The sequence below is a fragment of the Akanthomyces muscarius genome, chromosome 3 (genome assembly GCF_028009165.1).
Source record: "Akanthomyces muscarius strain Ve6 chromosome 3, whole genome shotgun sequence".
Lineage (NCBI taxonomy): Eukaryota > Fungi > Ascomycota > Sordariomycetes > Hypocreales > Cordycipitaceae > Akanthomyces > Akanthomyces muscarius.
Window position 1 is genome coordinate 3281207 of NC_079243.1, and position 19851 is coordinate 3301057.

The 19851-nt window shown below is 51.8% G+C and overlaps 4 protein-coding genes across 4 annotated transcripts; 3 read left to right on the forward strand and 1 right to left on the reverse strand.

Annotated features, from left to right (window-relative positions):
• Positions 1 to 469: 469 nt before the first annotated feature.
• On the forward strand, positions 470 to 6188 carry LMH87_002440 (uncharacterized protein; the record flags this gene model as incomplete). The annotated part of the gene is made up of 7 exons (XM_056193897.1): positions 470 to 522; positions 571 to 580; positions 719 to 751; positions 824 to 861; positions 1990 to 2011; positions 2073 to 3473; positions 3528 to 6188. The coding sequence occupies 7 exons, from the start codon at positions 470 to 472 to the stop codon at positions 6186 to 6188; spliced, it is 4218 nt and encodes a 1405-aa protein (XP_056050889.1).
• A 1720-nt stretch (positions 6189 to 7908) lies between these two features.
• LMH87_002441 (uncharacterized protein) lies at positions 7909 to 10321 on the reverse strand (the record flags this gene model as incomplete). Its single annotated transcript, XM_056193898.1, has 3 exons — positions 7909 to 7911; positions 7968 to 10198; positions 10267 to 10321. 3 exons carry the CDS (start codon positions 10319 to 10321, stop codon positions 7909 to 7911), a joined length of 2289 nt encoding a protein of 762 aa, XP_056050890.1.
• Positions 10322 to 11645: 1324 nt separating this feature from the next.
• On the forward strand, positions 11646 to 12580 carry LMH87_002442 (uncharacterized protein; the record flags this gene model as incomplete). Its single annotated transcript, XM_056193899.1, has 5 exons — positions 11646 to 11715; positions 12059 to 12091; positions 12181 to 12226; positions 12279 to 12478; positions 12531 to 12580. 5 exons carry the CDS (start codon positions 11646 to 11648, stop codon positions 12578 to 12580), a joined length of 399 nt encoding a protein of 132 aa, XP_056050891.1.
• Positions 12581 to 13913: 1333 nt separating this feature from the next.
• On the forward strand, positions 13914 to 18281 carry LMH87_002443 (uncharacterized protein; the record flags this gene model as incomplete). The annotated part of the gene is made up of 3 exons (XM_056193902.1): positions 13914 to 14105; positions 14170 to 14560; positions 14833 to 18281. 3 exons carry the CDS (start codon positions 13914 to 13916, stop codon positions 18279 to 18281), a joined length of 4032 nt encoding a protein of 1343 aa, XP_056050892.1.
• Between the last annotated feature and the right edge of the window lie 1570 nt (positions 18282 to 19851).

Here is a 19851-nt window from a genome sequence, read left to right on the forward strand (position 1 = left end):
CAGGGAGCGGGATGACTGTTTACTACGAAGGTACCAATCCCGAGTCAGGTGGCTATTTTCACACAAAGCACTGGCTATCGATGCAACATCTCTTGACCTAGCTCATGGCCAGGTCTCGCTCGGGCCAGAGGCAGGCAAGTCGTGCTGCCAATTGATCTGGCAGTGGGGGCCATAGGGCTTGCTAGTAATGTAACTACCAGTGATAGCTCAAGGCCTGGCTGGGGCGGGGGGACGGCCTGAATCACCCGTGGCCAGGTTTTTCTGGCCCGCCGAGACGCGCGAAACTCCCTTGTACCAGTACATCCTTACGTACATGGGCTGGGTGGGTGGTGTCCAATGTGATGCCAGCTTGCACGGCCCAGCGGTTGACACGGCGATAAGTCGGAGAGGCAGGAAACTTGTATTTGGGCTGTCTTCCTAACTAAGTTCGACAAGACCTCTCCAAATTCTGCCACTTCAAAACTGATGTATGAAATGCTCAAAGTGGGTTGTTGATGAGAGCTTTGAGTTCTCGTGCAACAGGTGCGATGCTCCCTCCATTTCGTCTACTTCGTCTCTCATTAGCGACAGGACTGCACGAGTCCGAGTTTAATTAGCGCTGGTCCTTGAGCAAGTTGATGGGCAGCTACCAACTCCTCCACCAGCACAAGCACACTTGATGCTGGCGTATGGCAACATGTATCCCAGTGATTAAATGTTCAAACTGTCTTGACAAAAGTCCCTCGAGCGTCGTATAGATTTCGACTACTCAGTAAGTCTGGGCCGGGGCTGGTGAGCTGCGTCTGCATTCGAACGAGGTCTATTGACAAAATCATGCTCCAAGTTTACTCCACCCATCCATCCCGCAGCTCGCCCTGATAAGTGGGTGCTGAGTTATAACGGTTCGGTGCCCGGGGGTTCACATCAAGCCACCCAAGCTGGGGGCGACTATCTGCGTCACATGCATCAGTCTCGAAAGAAAGCCACGGCCCAACACGACGAATCTACAGTTGACGCCCTAGTACTGTGCTACTGCATCCAGCCTCACGGCTTCCGCCGGTCGGCATTGCCATGTTGTTTAGTTGCTGCTCTTTTGCTTCTGTTCAGACGTTGAGGAGGGGACCGTTGTTGAGGAATGACATTTCTCCCACTGTCCCGACTGCTTGCTTGTTATAAAGCGCGTGGTTTCTATTGCCCTCTCCCTCCTCTCGGAAGAACTTCCTTAAATATGCGTAATGCTACCACCCCAGCCTCCAAAGCCAAACTACCTCCGCGCGGGCTTCACGCCCAGATGTGGTCAGTTTCGGCAGCCGGCGACGTCAATTGGCCCTCAATTATGGGCATAGACCCAACACTAACTAGTAAACCGTAGCGGGCGCCGGCCCACGCGCCACCGCCAAAATCATTCGCGTCCCGCTGTGGTGAGGAGTCACTACAAAGTATCAGTACATCCTGAGCCATCGCAGTCTTTTACTAGCCGACCAAGGCCAACTTGCAACAGTGGTGCGGAGAAGCTGCCTCGATGCCAACTGATCCCCACAGAGGAGGTGGGAGGGTTGCAAACTAGCAAGATTGTCGACCTGCCTATCCTGGGCGATAATGCGTGAGCGAAATCAATTTTCCTGGAGCAGAGTGCTGTCGCTGCGTGTGCGAATGAGAGTAATCGCCATCTGCCAGCAACAAAGCGTCAATCTTGTCTAGTCTCTGATTAAGCAGTACTCGTCTTCCCATTTTGCTCTCTGTTTCCGCCTCCCGAGAATACTCATCGTTCTTTTCTTCACATTTCGGCGCTTAGCTACCAGTCACAGCAGCCTCCGACGAGGCTGTAGCAACAATTCAGAATGGCGTTACCCATGGATAGCTCATTCTGGCCATCAACCTTTCCCGTTTTTGATTTCAGCTTGAAGTTTGAGGAAAGCATTCTAGAGATAGTGCCTTCCTCTTTTTTCATATTCTTCGGGTCTGCTATAAGCCTGTACATCTCCAGCAGCCCATCTATGTCCGCCACAGTGCGCTGCTGTGGCTTAAACTAGTAAGTAGCCAACCCTCGTCGTCCGCTCGCTGCCAGGAACTAATCCGGCTCTGCTTCGCAGTTCACCGCTGCGACTCTCATCTGTCTGGAAGCTTCGAGCCTGGCATTGCGATCTACCTATCCCGAGTTCCGAAAAGATACAACCCCAGCCGCTGCCTCATTAGATCTCATCGCCGCCCTTGGCCTTCTCGTCCTCGTCTACCTCGAACACAGGCATGCAATACGATCGTCCGCCTTTGTTGGGCTTTATCTTGGCCTGACTACTCTTCTCGAAGGTACACAATGCAGATCCTACTTCATCAGAGGCCTCACAGCTCTCGGCGGAATTTCTGCTGCTACAGCTACTGTTCATTTTGTGATCCTCGTCCTCGAAGAAATTTCCAAGGAAAAGCAGCTTCTGGATGCAGATATCCGTAAAGTCTCCAAGGGTGAAGCGACCAGTGGGATCTGGAGCAGATTGTTCTTTTGGTACTTGGCTCCTGTCTTTCGAATCGGGACTCGAGGCACCCTACACATGAACAATCTCCCTAATATTGGCATCGAGTTCTCATCAAAGCGATTGCATGCCAAATTGTCGAAAGGTTGGAGGGCGAACAAACGGAAATCGCCCAACTCTTTATTCACTGCGTGTTGCTGGGCCTTTCTCGGCGCAATTCTTGGCGCCTCATTTCCACGGTTGCTTGTGAGCGGCCTTATTTTCGCACAGCCCTTTACTATGCAGAGGATAATTGCGGCACTCGGCAAGAACGACGACTATGGTCAAACAAATGGCTCCCTCGTCGGCTCTGTTTTGTTGACATTTGGTGGAGCTGCAGTGGCCAAAGCTATCGCGACGCAGATGCAGTATCGTCTCCTTACTTTCTTCCGTGGCGCATTAGTCTCTCTGATGATGGACAAAAGCCAGAAGCTGAGAGTACGTGATGCCAAAAAGAACGCCATTATCACTCTTATGACGGCCGACTTTGAAGGCATTAGTGAAGGACTCTCACTCTGCTTTGACATTCCGTTTGCTTTTATCGAGTCAGGTCTAGGTATGTACTTCTTGACTAAATTTGTCAAGCAGTCAAGCTTTATTATCGTCTTTCCGCTCTTCTTTGCAACACTAAGTGGTATCATCCTTGGGAGCTACTTGACAAGGGCGAATAAGAGGTGGAACGAGAAAATCGAAGACAGAGTGATGAAAACATCACAGATTCTATCACAGCTTCCTGCCATCAGGATGCTTGGGCTTGGGCCAAAAACTATGGAATATATGCAACATCTTCGCGTCGTCGAGATAAAAACATCCCTCGCCTTTCGAAGACTCCAGGTTGGCGTAGTCGGCTCTGCAACGCTGACCGATCTCCTGATTCCGACTATTGTGGTTGCAGCGGCCCTGTTTTGGGGCTTTTTGGGTGACAAATTAGTTCCTGAGGTCATGTACCCAGCTCTGGCCATAGTCGCACTCATTCAGACTCCATTGGTGAGGCTCTTCAGGGCTTACCCACTAAGTATGGCTATGTTGGGGTGTTTTCAGAGAATACAGGAGTTTCTATGCCAAGACGAACACGAGGATCCACGAGTTCTAGTGAGCGATCAGCCTCAGGAGGTCACGAGAGAATGGCCAAGAGCTGGGGGTCCTCCCGTGCTGAAAACTAAGAGAATTGAACGTGATTCGAGCCGCATCATTCATTTTGATGGCGTCTCTCTGTCTGCTTGTGACTCAGACGAGACTATCCTCAACGACATCAATATTTCAATTGAGCCAGGATCAATAAATGCAGTATTTGGACAAACGGGCTCCGGAAAGACGACATTTATACACAGCATACTTGGCGAGGTTGCAGTGTCAGAAGGCATTCTTTACGTCAATAATGTCGCCATAGCATTAGTTGACCAGACGCCATGGTTGCCAAACGTCTCAGTCCGCGACTGTGTTGTCGGGGCTTGTGCGTACGACGAGGTACGGTTTAACGCAGTCGCACGGGCCTGCCTGCTCACGGAGGACTTGAACAAATTCCCCAAAGGAGCGGACCACATCATCGGCAGTGGCGGAATCACATTGAGTGGCGGCCAGCGTCAAAGGATCGGCCTTGCGAGATCGGCCTATTCTGGCATGGAACTGGTTGTCCTAGACGATCCTTTCAGCGCACTGGACCGCCCTACGGCCACGGCAATTCTACACAATCTTTGCGGAAAAGATGGCCTCTTCAGACAATTCCGCTCCACTGTTATTTTCGCGAGTTATTTGCCAGAATGCATAGATGTTGCGGACCGCTTCATTTTTCTGGATGGAAATGGCAATGTGTCTCATGAGCGGGGACGGGTGAGCCAACACTTCAAATCGCGGGTTCGGAAGCTACTGCGCCAAGAAGTATCCAGTTCCGAAGAGCATGAGCAAAAGCAAGCTCAAGTCGCTTGCCAGAGGTCGTCGATCGTCGCCGATCCGCTTCCAGGTGTGCAGCACGTGGATGAGAAGACACCGCAGAAAGGCGATTGGGGTCTCTACCGATTTTGGGTGAACCACACAGGCACAGGCATCTTACTCGTCTGGCTCTTTTTTATTTCGCTCACCGGTACCGCAGACGGCCTTCCCAGAATCTACCTCAAATATTGGATCCAGGATGGGCCAAGCAATAGGCTCTATTTTATCGGCTACGCTCTGCTTCCCTTCGTCTGTGCCTTGATTGGCGCTGCAAGCTTATGGATCCTTTTTAACGCTGTTTGTCCTCGCAACTCGCTGAGTTTGCATAAGAGGCTTTCAGACGTTGTTATGCGCTCGACCCTTGGCTTTCTCGGCGTGGCAGATTCTGGATATCTTCTAAGCAGATTCAGTGTCGATATGGACATTCTGACCAAGAAAGTGCCAACAGCATTACATAATACGTTCTATTATACTGTTGGGGCTATAGTTCAAGTTGGAATCGCCCTATCGGGCGCATCGTATATGTCTATACTTGTCCCGGCTCTGATATTGGTACTTTTCTACGTCCAGCGATATTATCTTCGGACATCGCGTCAGCTCCGGCGTCTAGATCTTGAAGCACAGGCTCCCCTTGTTAGCGCTATACGGGAAGCATCTGACGGTCTGATTTATACCCGCGCTTATGGGTGGCAAGCACCTATCTTAGAGCGCAGCTTCCATCTATTAGATGAGTCGCAGAGGCCGATATACCTGCTATTCTGCGCACAGCAGTTTCTTGGTCTTGTGTCAGATATTCTGGCTACTTTCATTGGCCTTGTATTAGCGATACTCACACTCTATGTCAAGAGTGGTGCTACCGCTAACTCCGCTGGCCTTTCATTCCTGGCGATTGTGGTCCTAGGTGGGTGTTTCAATGAGTCCATCATGGCCTGGACCAATCTAGAAACTGCGATCGGATCTCTGAAAAGAATGAATGAATTCCTTGAAAATACACCAACTGAGTCCGACGATGGCACAACGGAACTGCCCAAGGAGTGGCCTTTCAGCGGTGAGATCGAGCTCCAGAATGTCACTGCTCGCTATAGGGCCGACGAAACCGCGCAAGACCCTGTTTTACGAAACGTTTCTGTCAAGATCTCGCCAGGGCAAAGGTTTGGGCTGATGGGTCGAACAGGTAGTGGTAAATCATCGTTTCTGTACGCATTGCTTGGTTTTCTTGACTATGACGGCAAGATCATGATTGACGGCATCGACCTCGCCACAGCCCCGCATGACGAGCTGCGAGCTCGAATCATCACTATATCCCAGGACCAAGTTGTGCTAGATGGCTCAATTCGAGACAATCTGCTTCCGTTCGACAAGTCGTGGGGTGGTGCGGCGGCTAAGTTCGACGAGAAAGACGAGGAAGCTAAGAGAAAAGATATGATTGCTCGAGAGACGCTAGTACGCTTATATATTTGGGATAAGCTTGGTATAGATGGGCTGGATGCTAAGCTAGAAGACGTTGGCTACTCTCACGGCGAGATGCAGCTACTATGCATCGCGCGGGCTGTGGTGCGTCGTCGGCTAACCGGCAGCAAGCTGCTCCTAGTAGACGAGGCGACGGGTAACCTAGACCGTTGGCGCGACCAAACTGTACGGCAGCTAATAGAGGAGTACTTCCGAGGGTGCACAATCGTTGTGGTAGCCCATCGTGAGGAGAGTATCGCAGACTCGCATGTTGTGGCGCGGATGTCGGATGGCGAGATGGGGGCACCTGAAGTCTTTCACTAAACATAGTTTCACTAGAGCAATTTTTTTATACGCTATTCATTTTGTCTTCCTGCGCTTCCTATTTCGCAATAACTTCTCTCTGCTGCTCTGCGGTATTTTTGCGATGTCACACTTAGATGGTCCCGATTTCATTCAAAGATTGGTAGGTGCTTCTCCGGTCCTGTCCCACATGGTCAACAAGTAGTTTCAATAAGTTCAGTACTGACGAGACGTCAAAGCCACGATCCAGTGTGATTGGCATCTGTAACATCCCGTTCACGCTGTGCTGGGTGGCGAAGCGGCTGGTGGCTCGCGTCGTGACACACTGGGGACTGTTTTTTTTCTCATGGTTGTTCGATGTACTTGCTTGCTTCCCAGGGCTTACTGCCGTAGATCATAGGCCTCTACGACTCTGCTCAGCGACACAGGGTGTGGCTGCTCTGTCTCAGTCGTCCAACGGAGGAGTGTAAGCGCGGTTGTCACTGGTATCGCCGTCTTTCCAAACGAGCACGAAGGTCACCCGTGCACATGAATGTGGCAGTACGCAGCATTAGGCCTTTTCTTTCATCAATTTACTTCTTCTAGATTTCTTAGCTCGAAGCTACCCGCTCGCGCTATTCATGCCGCCGCTCGTCAGCGTGGCGGTGTTGGGTCAAGACATTGCTAGCATTGATGTGACCCTGTGTTAGTCGAGTCACCCACGTCCGCAAGTAAAAGTTCTGACACCAGAACGCTTTCTGCTCGCGCTTGTGGAGATTTTCGCTCCGCTATTCGCTAGGTTGATGCACCTTGTACTCGTCGGCGCATCTCTACCGCTCGCTATTGGCTGGCGCCTTGTGCAGGTTGACTGATGCAGGCTCGGCGCTGGCGAGCGGACCGGGCCTACGAGGGCATGGAGGCATCACCGTCCAACACACACTGAGGGCTAATGCAGTCTAATGATTTCCTCGCATTGCCGTAGCAGGGGTCTGGAGAGAGGCTACAAAAGTTCCCACGGTCGAGACCACCAATGCGCGCGACGGTTGGGACAGTGGCAACATTTCCTCAATCGGCTAGGTACTGCGTTGACATCAAGAACCGGCATACCTACCGCACATACCAGTACATTGTATTAAACAGGAATCCTCCTTTTTAAGTGGGATTTACGGATACGCATATTATGAGTTGCACGTCAGAGTGCACGTTCTCCGCACTGTGCAGCTGCCAACGTGTGTAGACCTCGGTTTTATTCTCTTTTTCTTTTGCAAGATTAATTCTTCTTGGCAGATTGAATGCTAAGCGTGGCATTTCTTGGAAATGCACCTGACGTGATTGCACTTGGAACAAGCATAAAGTAGTGCTAGACTTGATCAAGACAGCGGAAGCATCGTGCTAAAACATCGTGTCGAGTCCTGTGCTCCTATTCTGTCCTACGAAAGCTTCGGACCATGTCGGCAGTAAGTAGCCACTAGTATTTCACTTGCGTCGCCTACTTTTCGTAGAAGTTCGATGTCGGTCACCCACAGGATGTCGCTTCCTGGCTCTCGTCTCAGTCTCTGCGGGCGCTCCATTCACCAGCCGCTCAGGGAGTTCGCTTGGCGATGGAAGCGGACTGCCCCTGTCATGTGTTTCTTCTCCTGGCTGTGCGTTCAAATTCAATTGTGCGGCGCGCAATTGTTCAGTGTACAATTGATCGGAGATCTGTTTTTGAGCGTTGTCTTCAATTTCAGACTGGTCTTGGTCATCATGGTCAGACTGCTCCTCACTGGTCTGGTCTTGGTCATTTTGGTCCTGGGCAATTTGTGCCTGGGGCATTGGTACCTGAAGATTCGCTGTCAGGTTGGTCTGTACATGGGAATGCTGTGGCTGGAAGTTTTGCGCCTGGCTGTTTGAGGCCTGTATGGCTTGTGCTTGGCCGACTGGAGTCGGGGCATTTTGCGTTGGGCCATTCTGCGCTGGACCACCAGTTGCCGCGCCATTTGGTTCCTCGTCGTCAGACTCAACATCATCTTCTTCTCCCTCTCCCGGAGCCCAAACCAGATCCCCAGTACCGTTGACTACAGAGTTGACAGCGATGAGACCCGACTCCTCTGGCTCGGCGTGGTCCAAAGGTATGGAGCTGGAGGATTTATGTCTATACCAGGGGCGAAGCCGACTCGGTACACCATATATTCGCAAGTGGTTAAGTGCCCGAATGATGGTGCTGTGCTCGTCTAGAGCCTTTTGTCTCATCTTTGTCGCCGCCTCGATTCGGATCGGCTTCTCTTCTTGAACTTGCTCGGGCGAGTTGTCACGCGCGAAACGTACGCGATTATTCGATCCGCCATTAGAGTCGCCATTCGGCGCTTGCCCGGGCTCCTCAGCTTCTTCTCCCTGCTGTATAGAGTGCCCGCAGCCTTCGCCGATGGCAAAATCGACAAAGAGCATCTTAATTTCGAGGGGAATTTTGTGCTGCCAACAGAGAAAACCGAGTCTAGCGGCTTCCCACCACCACGACACGCTCTGCGGTGGCACATGCCGTGTTGAGCAGACACGGTAGTGGGGGTCTACGAGATGTATAGCAAGGAACTGCAGTCGACCACGTTTTGACCCGTCTTGAAGATCCATTCGCAACTTGTGCTGAAGGGTATTTGGAAACGTCACCACCCGTCCCTCAGGTAGGCTGACGCTCCCCAGCTCCTGAAAATGCGGCGAAAGGGAGTATCCAGACACTGGTGAAGGGGCAGAAGTGCTAGGTTGTACTCTCCCCACAACAGCCTCTCCCGTCCGACTCTTCTTTTTTATTTCGGAACGAAAGAAGATTTTCCCAGAATTATCTTTCAAATTTTCTTGGCGCAGGCACACCAGAGTGGTAGCGACGATGCGTTCGTTGCGATTGCCATTGAGACCCCATTCAAAGCGCCATGAGTCTTCAGCTGGAGTAGATCTGTCCGAACCAGTTTCCAGATTCGCCAACTCCACGTGAACCTGCAACCCTTTGTCTTTAAACCCCTGACTTAGGGACACACTGTCGTAAAGCCGTTTCACATTTGCGTATTCTCCATTCAAGGCCAGCGCAGGACTCCAATCTGAGTTCTCAGGGGGTTCCTCGGTTCCAGTGCCAAGAGTGCCTTGTATCCATTCTGAAAACTTGTTGAATTCAACAGCACAGGAGCAAGAGCCACTGGTGGTACCAATACACGCGTTGCAGCGTCTGTCTGGCGACTTGATTCGCGACCCGTTTCTTTGAAGCGATTTGTAAAGTAAGACCTGATTCCACTCTGGAATCGACTCGGCTATCAAATTCTCTATAGCGGAGTACAAGGGCTTGTGTCGGAGAGGGTGCAGGTTGTTGATTGGTGACAAAAACTTCACCGAGTTGCCCTCTCCTGTGAATCTGACATCTGCTGCAATCCATTCTGATTTTTTGGAGTAGTATTGCATTTCGCCACTCCAGTGGTCAGCGTCCCAAAAAGGTCGTGGTGGGATGATCCCACCGCCGATACTGCTCGTGACATTCTCCAGATCGATGGCCCGGCCATCTGCTCGAATAGGCGATCCCGCATAGATAAATGGATACAGCCAAGGAGATATGGAACGCTTTCCGGTATTTGTAGTCAGCTGTTTGAATAGATGCGTATCTCTCAGCCGATCTGATTTGCAGACGCGAGATGCAGAGTCCAAAACAAAGATCCGCTTTGAAGAGGTGTACACTTTTGCTTTCTCCATCAGCTCAAAGAGGCACCAGTCCCATAGTTCGTGGTCGGTAAAATAGCTAGAAAGGGCTAACACCTTCCATCTTCTCATGGCAGGGAAACTGAAAACGTCGGCCTGCCAATTTTCCTCCTCTGTGAGGTCATTCATGAGCCGGAGCATAGCGAGCTCGGGAGAGCTCAAGCGCTCCTGCTTCCACATGCCAAAACCGTGTGAAAATTGGATGTTGGGGTGACGCTCGAAATTGATGGCCACGTGGATTCCTGGAACATGGCGCGGTCCGCCAGTATTGTTGCGCTCAGCGAGATCCTCTCCGTCGAGGAAGCTTGGATAAGTTCGCTTCAGCTTTACTCTTTCCACTGCAGTATTGGCTAACGGTCAGTGACTAATTTCTTTCTGGCACAAAGCGGTTTCTCGGGAAGCATACCTCGTCCGTGATCAAAATACAGAAGCACGTCTGATGCAGATGCAGAACTAGCCATCGTGAGAATGGGGTGCGCCGGGCGCAACGGCTGGATTGGGGCAAATTAGTTTGCGCCGTTTCAAATGATGGTTAGCTTCGCAAGTATGTTATCAGACGCGTCTTTATTGAGGAAATCAGGACCTAGGGGAATTCCCGTTGTATTTTTGACGGTACTCGCTTCAGGTTTGAGTGCAGCTGGTTGCCTCTGTCGACATTTCTGTAATCTGCCAGGCGGCAGGGGGGACACCTGACCTGCGCCGAGCCTATCCTAGGGCGATTCGCGGTGTCATTTGAGCTAGTCGTTATGGGCCTTGCCTCTTCCACTGTGGTGCGTCTGCTAGGGCGACCGGATTACAGCTATACCTACGCCAGCCTCATAAATTCAGTCCTACTTCTACGTGGGAATTGAACTCGAAGAGTCTTTCTGGCGCGGATATCGCTTATGAGCAACTAGAACCTAAACCTTGAAGTCGGTAGAGCGGACTCTAGAGGAAACTAAATCGGGCTTTGGCGCGAAAGCTCGTCTCCCGCTGACAACGGCGTAAGCACATACCAGTAGCTGGCGATATGTACAAGCATGTGTCCCTCTCTTTGATGCTTGTCGCCCGTGCAGCTACGCAGAGCAATCCAGAAATTTATACTGGGCACTAACACGGGGTAGATGATGAACTTTTCAGTTCTGCTTCGAACTGAGCAAGCTTGGTAGGTATGCACAATTGACTCGAGAGCTTTGTTGCTCCACTGAACTTGCCTTGACATCCTAGCTGGCAGCAGAAACGGGTTTCTTGAGACATGGTTTCTGTACAGAGGACGGAATGGGGACTTGTACTATTACACTTGCTATTCAGGGCTGTCACACAGCATCGCATGTATCGGAGCACACGTTGATCTAACTAGTGGGTGGCAGATTCCATAAAATCTGTACATTCAACGCTTGATTAGCATGCTGCTTATGGGTGATCACTGGTGGGTAGCATGGCAAATGGCAGCCTGTAACCTGGACGGAGCAAAAGTATTCCGTTGTTCGGGGGATAGAAGATGAGGGGTACACTTTGCTAGATTCTGCGCCACCAACAGAAGAACCCTACCACAAATTGAAGCTGTAACTACGTCGAATCGTACACCCATCAACGGGCACAAAATGCTCGTACCTGATTGTCGGATATTATTATTGATGCACCTTTCAAAACTTTGACGATATGCTCTCAATATACTAGTGAGCTGGGAAGCCGCGCTGCTAAGTGAATTTGAGAGGGCAGGCCATGGTGGCAGCGAGATTCGCGCCCTCCGCGTCTGCCCTCGGCTGCTGACCGAGCGCGATCAACCAGCAAACACCCGCGGCAATGTTGCCAAAAATATTTGCTGTCAGCTCACCCATTTGCCAAGTTTCGACAGAAGTTCGAGGGCATTCGAGTACGTATTAGTGAGACCTGCCTGGCAGGCTGACATCCGCCACCTGCGAAGTGATGGAGTGCTCCATGAGAGGAAGCAACTGTCCCCATTTCATGTCCCCCGAACCGCCCAACATGCAATCCCACACCAGTGTCACCATACACGCTGACGGGTCTCTTGACCGCGGGCGGGATCCTTTGCAAGCAAGGCAAGCGGGCCTCATCCTCCTGCTTTAGGCTAGTTGCAGAACTGTATCCTCCGTCTCCTTCCCAGAACACAAGCGACGATTTCGACCGACGGAAGCTGAACCATGAAATCAGAATAAACATTTCGAAGAGGAAAGATTTGTCTTCTCCCTTGCCAGCCACAGTGACCTGGCGGCACGCTCGAAAAGGTGGTGGGCATAAACTCAAACACGTCCTAGGCTGTGCATGCGTGGCGTACTCTTGTTATACGTAAACATTCTGGGCTAACATCTCGGCCGAGATACCTATTGCGTACTATCGCCCGGCACCACCGTCCACATCAGCCAGTTTGTGGTCCCCCGCTCGCCCATCAAGTAACGTTAGTTATTAATTACTCAGCATGCAATGTCCTGGCTACCACATTGCATACTGCGAAATACTTGCCAGCCATGTTGCCCCGGTAGTGTTGCTACAGGAAACTCTCTCCTTCCAACACCGTTGCCACAAGAAGAGCCGTCCACCCGAAACAATGAGTTTGAAACTGGCAATCCTGTGCATGATGGCTGCTAGCCCATCAGTGCTTAGCGCTCCCCGTCCTAGTAAGACAAGTACCCGCGGCGTCACCTAAACACTAATCCTGACGCTCGCTAGATGGTGGCCAGGCTTGGGCCGTCGAACCTCCCACTGTAAACGCCAGATAGGCACAGGGAATTCCCAGCACATGATTCTCCTTCGATTTCCTGGGCCGGGTTGCGAGTCAAGAGTCCAATTGCTTGCTGAACAATGTGTGGGATTTTACACTAGCTACAAATAGAATGGGCATTCACATAGGCTTTCTCTCTCGTAAAACATAGCCGCCACGCGATGAAAACATTCTAATTACACGCAGTCTGAACTGATCCTGTTCAACCTGACGGAGGGGTAACGGAAGTCGAACCGTGGCACCCTCCAGCCGCCTGCAGTATCCCCCCTTTGCTGACATCGAAACGCAAGTGCAGAGCTTTCCGGTACATACAGGCTTGTACATGCAACTATCAAGGAGCAGCAAGACATGTCCTCTCCGCCCGGGACTCGTCCCGAGAGCGCACATGCATTGCATTGCTAGGCGCAGAGCTGTCAGGTTTCGGCAAATGGCAAGGCCCCCGTAAAAAAGGGTCGTGGCCAGCACTCAGCGCGACGGCGCTCGAGAAAACGTACTGTCCAGCTGCCCACCTGATGAAGGCAGGCACATGTTCGAGAGAGTTGGGTGAGCCAGCGAGCACACGGCTTCCGCAGGACCGCAGCGCATTGTCTGGGCTCCGGGGCAGCTCTGAGTTGGCCCCAATGAACCCATGCGTCCACGCTTGAGGCAGACCCCCACTGCAACGCTCCTTGCTTCCCGTCAAAAGTCCAGAGCGCCCTCCATCCTCGACAGCCCCAGTGGCATATGCCTTCGGGAAGCGGCCATTGGTCCCCCGATCTAGCGCTATTTGACCCTACCTGGCATTAGCGGGCCTTAGCGGGCGTCAGCCTAGCGCCATCAAATCTGCACGCCGACAGCCCCGAGCACCACCACCTCCGCCATCCGTCCAACCATCCGGCCACCCTGCTTCTGCCCACTGCCCACTGCCCATTGCCAGCCGATTGTCCTCCTGCCCCGCCCGCGACATTGACCTGGCTGGTGGAGAAATTGGAGCCTGCTTTGTGCTCTTTTAGGGAGGTGCTTGGAGGGAACCACGGATTTCGTGACCAGTCGCCGCTGGCTCCGTATCGGTGTCGTGACCCGCCACCCGCTCTCCCCCAGCTGGCGCCAACGATGTGCCAGCACCCAACCAACCAATTTGCCAGCCACATCGCCCTCTGCTGTCCTTGTGTTTTTATCCACGCGTCGGCTGCTTCGACACGGCGACTGGATTTGTGAACACTTACTTGCTCATTGGATCTGCTATATCTCTTCCACACCTTGTTGTCACTCACATCGCTGCGCAAGTCCGCGCGTGTCGTCGCTCGTCAAGCTGACCACCGCTGCCGCCAGCACTGGCGCGAGAGACCACAATGTCGCTACCAACAGACAGTTACTGGTGGCCGCCAGCCTTCCAGATCATTGATTTCAGCTTGAAGTTCGAGGAAACCATGTTTGAAATTCTTCCCTCGTCCTCTTTTTTGTTTTTTGGAGCGGCTACCTACTTGTACTACCGCTGTCAACCTGTATATATCCGTGACAGCCTACTGCTATGGATCAAGCTTGTGAGTGCTCCCATCTATTCCGGCGGTCTGCAGTTCTCCAGCCTAACTTGATCGATGTTTCTAGGCCGTTGCTGCCGTACTTGTCGGCTTGCAGCTTGCCAGCATGGTGCTTCGATTGACCCACAAGCATTACCGCACCGAGACCACATCAGCGGCTAGTTCCCTCGACCTGGCTGCTTCCCTGGGACTTTGTGCAGTCCTGTATATAGAACACCGGCATGCTATCAGATCTTCAGCCTTCCTCGCCCTCTACCTGGGGCTATGTCTGCTTCTAGATGCCGCCGAAAGCCGGTCCTACTTCCTGAGAGACCTCGCTCCGCTGGGCGGCATCACAGCCGCCATGGCTGCCACACGCCTGGCCCTTCTCATCGTCGAGGAGATTCCCAAACAGCACCTCATTATCGATCCAGAAGTTCGTGAGGCTTCCACCGGCGAACCAACGAGCGGCTTTTGGTGTAGGACTTTCTTCTTCTTTTAGGTCCCATGTTCCAACTCGGATACCATGGCATTTTAAAGATAGAGGGTCTTGTAAGCATCGGGATTGAATTCTCTTCTGCCCGATTATTCGCGGGCTTATCGAAGCGATGGAAAACTTCCAACCAGCCCAGGCGGCATTCGCTATTCCTGGCTTGTTGCTGGGAGTGGAAAGGGGCCCTCTGTGCAATCTTGATTCCCCGTCTAATCCTTACCGGCCTCACATTCTCTCAACCTTTTTCCATGCAAAAAGTTGTTGAAGCGATTGCAGATGAGAGCATTGGAGTTGATGAAAGCGGCGGTCTCATCGGCGCCATCACTCTGACATTCGCTGGCGCTGCACTTTGCCGCGCCGTATCTAAGCACATGACTATTCGACTACTTACCCGTGTCCGAGGTGGCCTTCTTTCACTCCTCTTGGATAAGAACATGAAGCTTAAACTGTCGGACGCCAGGAAAAATGCCATTATTACTCTGATGAGTGCTGATTTTGATGGCATCGCTGATGGGCTACCCTCTTGCGTGGAAATTCCTTTCACCTTTCTTGAGACGGGTCTAGGAATGTTTTTACTTACAAGATTCGTTCAGCAGTCTAGTTTCGTTATCGTCTTCCCACTAATATTTGCCACTTTTATCGGCATTGTGTGTGGCAACTATATGAGGGCGGCGCAAAGGAAATGGAACGAGAGCATCCAAACTAGGGTGACAAAAACTTCTCGAGTCTTGTCCCAGCTCCCCGCCATCAAGATGCTTGGTCTTGGCCCCAAAACTACTGAGTTTGTTCAGTATCTTCGAGCTCATGAAATTGAGGCATCTAGAAGTTACCGAGCTATTCAGTCTGGAATGATCTGCTCGGCTACCTTGGCGGACCTTCTGTGTCCAACTATTCTGGTCGCAGCAGCCCTGTTCTGGGGCGCTCTTGGAGACGTCATATACCCCTCAATTATCTACCCTACTCTCGCTATTGTGGCGCTTGTTCAGACCCCTCTTGCGGCGCTTTTCCGCTTTTATCCAGCCGCATTGACTACCTTGGGATGCTTTGAACGGATCAGGGAGTTTCTCTGTCACGAGGAGCATCGAGATCCCCGTGTACTTCAAAATCACGTTCCGAATGAGGTCGGAGCGGAACAGTCAGCTCACCAGCACGGGTTCTCAGAAACGACAGAGAAAGCGGTGCGACGATCACTTGCTATAGTTCAGTTCGACGGCGTTAGCCTGACTATATTGGGTAATGATGCGCCTATTCTTAAAAATATCAACTTCACACTTCTGCCCGGCTCAATGACGGCGCTTTTTGGCCCAACAAGTTCTGGAAAGACAAGCTTCATAAATTCCATACTTGGCGAAGTTGAAATCTCAAAGGGCATCCTCTATGTTGATGACATTGCCATAGCATTGGTGGGACAATCGACCTGGCTACCCAATGTCTCGATTCTGGAATGTATTATTGGAACTTGCAAGTATGATGAAGTGTGGTTTAGAACGATTCTGACTGCGTGCAATCTTCTCCAAGATATCGCCCAACTTCCGGGCGGCGTCAACTACGTGGTCGGCAGCGATGGTGTGGCCCTGAGTGGCGGACAACGCCAGCGAATCAGTATCGCGAGAGCTGCTTACTGTCGCGCCAAGTTGGTCCTGCTTGACGACTCGTTCAACGCATTGGACCGAACGACCGCCAATGCCATACTTTTCAATCTGTGTGGTGAAAATGGTCTCTTCCGACAGTCAGGAACAGCTGTGGTAGTTGCCAGCTACTTGCCAGAATGTCTGGACATTGCTGATAATCTCATTTACCTAGATGGAAATGGCGATTTTTCCTACCAAGCTGGACAAGGAAGTAAGGCATTTCGCTCTCAGATTCTGAATTTATTGCGTCACGAGGCCGCTCTCGATGAGAAAGCCGAGGCTGCCGACAAAAAGGCGACGGTGCAGCCGAAAGAAAATGTTACGCAGCCAGCTGCACAACCAGTCGAGGATAAAAAGCGGCAACGGGGCGACAAGACCCTGTACCTATTTTGGCTGCGTGAAGTCGGGCCTGCCATTTTTGTAACTTGGCTCTGTCTCATTACCATACATGGAGTATTGGATGGTTTTCCCCGGATCTACTTGAAGATCTGGGTGGATAAGGCACCAGGCAATAGGCTCTATTTCATCGGATACGCACTTTTGCCAATTGTATGCGGCATATTCTGCTTCGTGGGGATCTTATTTTTGTTTAACAATATGTGCCCACGTTCAGCACTCAGCCTCCACGAAAAACTTGCCAAAACCGTCATGGTATCGACCCTCGGCTTTTTGAGCATGACCGACTCAGGCTCCATCCTGAATAAATTCAGCTTGGACATGGATATACTGACAAAACGTGTGCCACCTGCTTTGCATAACACGTTTTACTACGGAGTTGGCGCAGTTGTCAAAGTGGGAATCATTTTGTCAGGAGCTACATATATGACACTCCTGATTCCCATCATCCTCCTCGCGCTGTTCTTCATCCAACGATACTATCTTCGCACCTCACGACAGCTCAGGCATCTCGAGCTTGAGTCACAGGCTCCTCTTGTCACTGCAGTACGAGAAACATCTGATGGCCTGGTCTACATTCGGGGTTTTGGGTGGAAAGAACAGATGTTAGCTCGTGCCCTGCTTCTGCTAGATCAGTCCCAAAAGCCGGTCTACTTATTGTACTCTGCACAGCAGGTACTGGGCCTTTCCACGGACTTGGTTGCAGCTGCCATGGCGATAGTTCTTACTCTACTATCGATATTCGTCAAGCATGGACGATCCGCAAACTCAGCAGGCGTCGCATTTTTGTCCATTGTCGTTGTCGGCAACACCCTTAACGAGCTTGTACTTCAGTGGACGTCATTAGAGATGGCGATCGGTGCACTATCTCGAATTCGTTCCTTCATCACGGGGACACCCATCGAGTCTGACCAAGGTAGGTCCAGTCTTCCTGAAGACTGGCCATCTAGAGGTGAAGTACAGTTGAGGAATGTGTCAGCTCGTTACCGAGACAGAGAAGATGAACCCTACGTCTTGCAAAACGTATCGATTACCATACAGTCCGGTCAAAAGGTTGGAATTACGGGCCGCACTGGCAGTGGAAAGTCTTCACTTCTTTATTCACTGCTAGGATTTCTTGACTACCAAGGCTCAATTGTTATCGACGGTGTGAACCTCACGACTGCTCCCCGCGATGAGCTCCGAGCGAAGATTGTTACAATTTCCCAGGAACAAGTTGAACTAGACGGAACAGTTCGAGATAACTTACTGCCTTTTGATGTTAGCTGGGGTGGTGAAGCTGTCGAAGGGGACGATGAGAAGAAGGCCGACGCGGTGACGAAAGACAGGATAGCCAGAGAGACACTGGTGCGGCTACGGATATGGGACAAGGTGGAGAGCAAGGGCGGCTTGAATTCATCTTTGGAAGACGTCGGTTACTCGCACGGAGAAATGCAGCTGCTGTGCATTGCGCGAGCTGTTGTGCGCCGCCGTCTGACAGGCAGCAACCTTTTGCTTGTAGATGAAGCGACTGGCGGCGTGGACCGCTGGCGAGACCAAATTGTACGGGAAATGATGAAGGAGTATTTCCGAGGATGCACGATTATAGTGGTTGCCCACCGCGAGGAGAGCATTGCTGATTCAAACATCACTGTGGAGATGGCAGGAGGAGAGATGAAGGAGCCAAAAGTTTTCTACTGAGTACGTGTCGGCAATGGCGTTGGGGTTTCATTTCTGTACATTGCGTGCCTCGTCCTCTATTACAGGTTAGCGTTTTAGCTGTTGGATAGTAGGCCTGTGCCTGTCACTTTCAGAGGATCTTGCTTGCCATGTTATGTCGGGGTGATTACTGGCTTTGACCATTCAAAGGTGGTCTCGTTGAACCGAGCCTCTGTACAAACAGTTGTCCCTTTTGTGATCAGCGCGTCACTCCGCATACTATCTTCATAAGATTCAGAGGTCGCTAGCACGCATTCAAGAGCAAGAACCTGGTTGGTTGGGTGCGATAAATAGAGCCTACCCAGTAGTCGGCTCATCTGGTGATGATCATGGCTGCCGCACTATGGTGGCCTCATCATCCGACAAAGCCAAGGATGTGCCCTGACTTCAGCGGGCTCGAGGCCACTAAAGCGGGCGGGCAGGTGAGCGGGGGTGGGCACCAAGAGGCGTTGGCAGCAAAACAGGCCTAGCTCCAGGGGACGGCAGCCAAGCATTGGGGCTTTGCAGCGCTAGCCCAGGCACGGCCTCCACTAAAAGACGCGGTGGCTGCCACTGAGGCCGCTGAAAATAGAAAGACGATCCACTGGCGATCCGCTGGTTGACCGGGCAAACAGACCTGGAGCGGGCCATTTCAAGCACTTTCAAGGCACACCTCAGCCAGCAGCCCAGTGCTGGCAAGACGGCATGACGTTTTACAGTACAGCGGCCGCATCCGCTGAAACGGTTCGCGGCAGACCTCCAAACAGCCGGCACTCAACTCGAGATGCATGCCAATGCCTCGCTCCCCTCCATTACGTATAAACACTGGTAGAAGCAACTGCCCATGCCTCAGATCCATCCAGATGCGTCACAGGACCCCTCATCCTCGATATCAACAAAAGGCCCAGGTCTCGCGGCCTCGTCTACTCTTTCCCTTTCCTCTCCCAGCCTGCGTGTGTCTCTCCTTCAGTCCTGACCGACACCACGCCACGCATGCCTGAGACATTTCAAAGACAACAAACCAAGTCGCGAGAAACACCATACATTAAACACTTGGCCTCGCCAAAACGTCGCCTCGTCATCCAACTACGACTCGCCCTACATTCATTACGGTCATTTTGCTTTTTCCACGACTCTCGCTTTGCCCCCCGCATCCGTCCCGACGACTACGATCGGCCGCTATTATTTCGGTCCCGTCCACCTGTCTTGCCAGCGAATAACCTTTTTTCAATCTTGTTTTGATTTACGTCTGCTATCATCAACCGAGCGCTACCTCCAGTACAATCACACCGTCACCGCTACCTACCGAAGGAGTCGAGAAGCAAGCAAGCCATCGAACCACCCCTGTCTAGCCGAAACAAGGCGATAATTCAAGGGTTCAAGATTAACCCCAGCTAGGGGCAACGAAAACAACACTACGTAGTAGACATCCAGCCAGTGGCAGCGACGAAGAGAAGAGCTGATAGTAGCGCCGGACCACCCACCACCACAGCCACCGACGCCAATCTCTCGCGCTGCTTCACACCACCCTCATCGGCTCCCGAAACCATACTATGGGCAGCCCGCCTTCCTT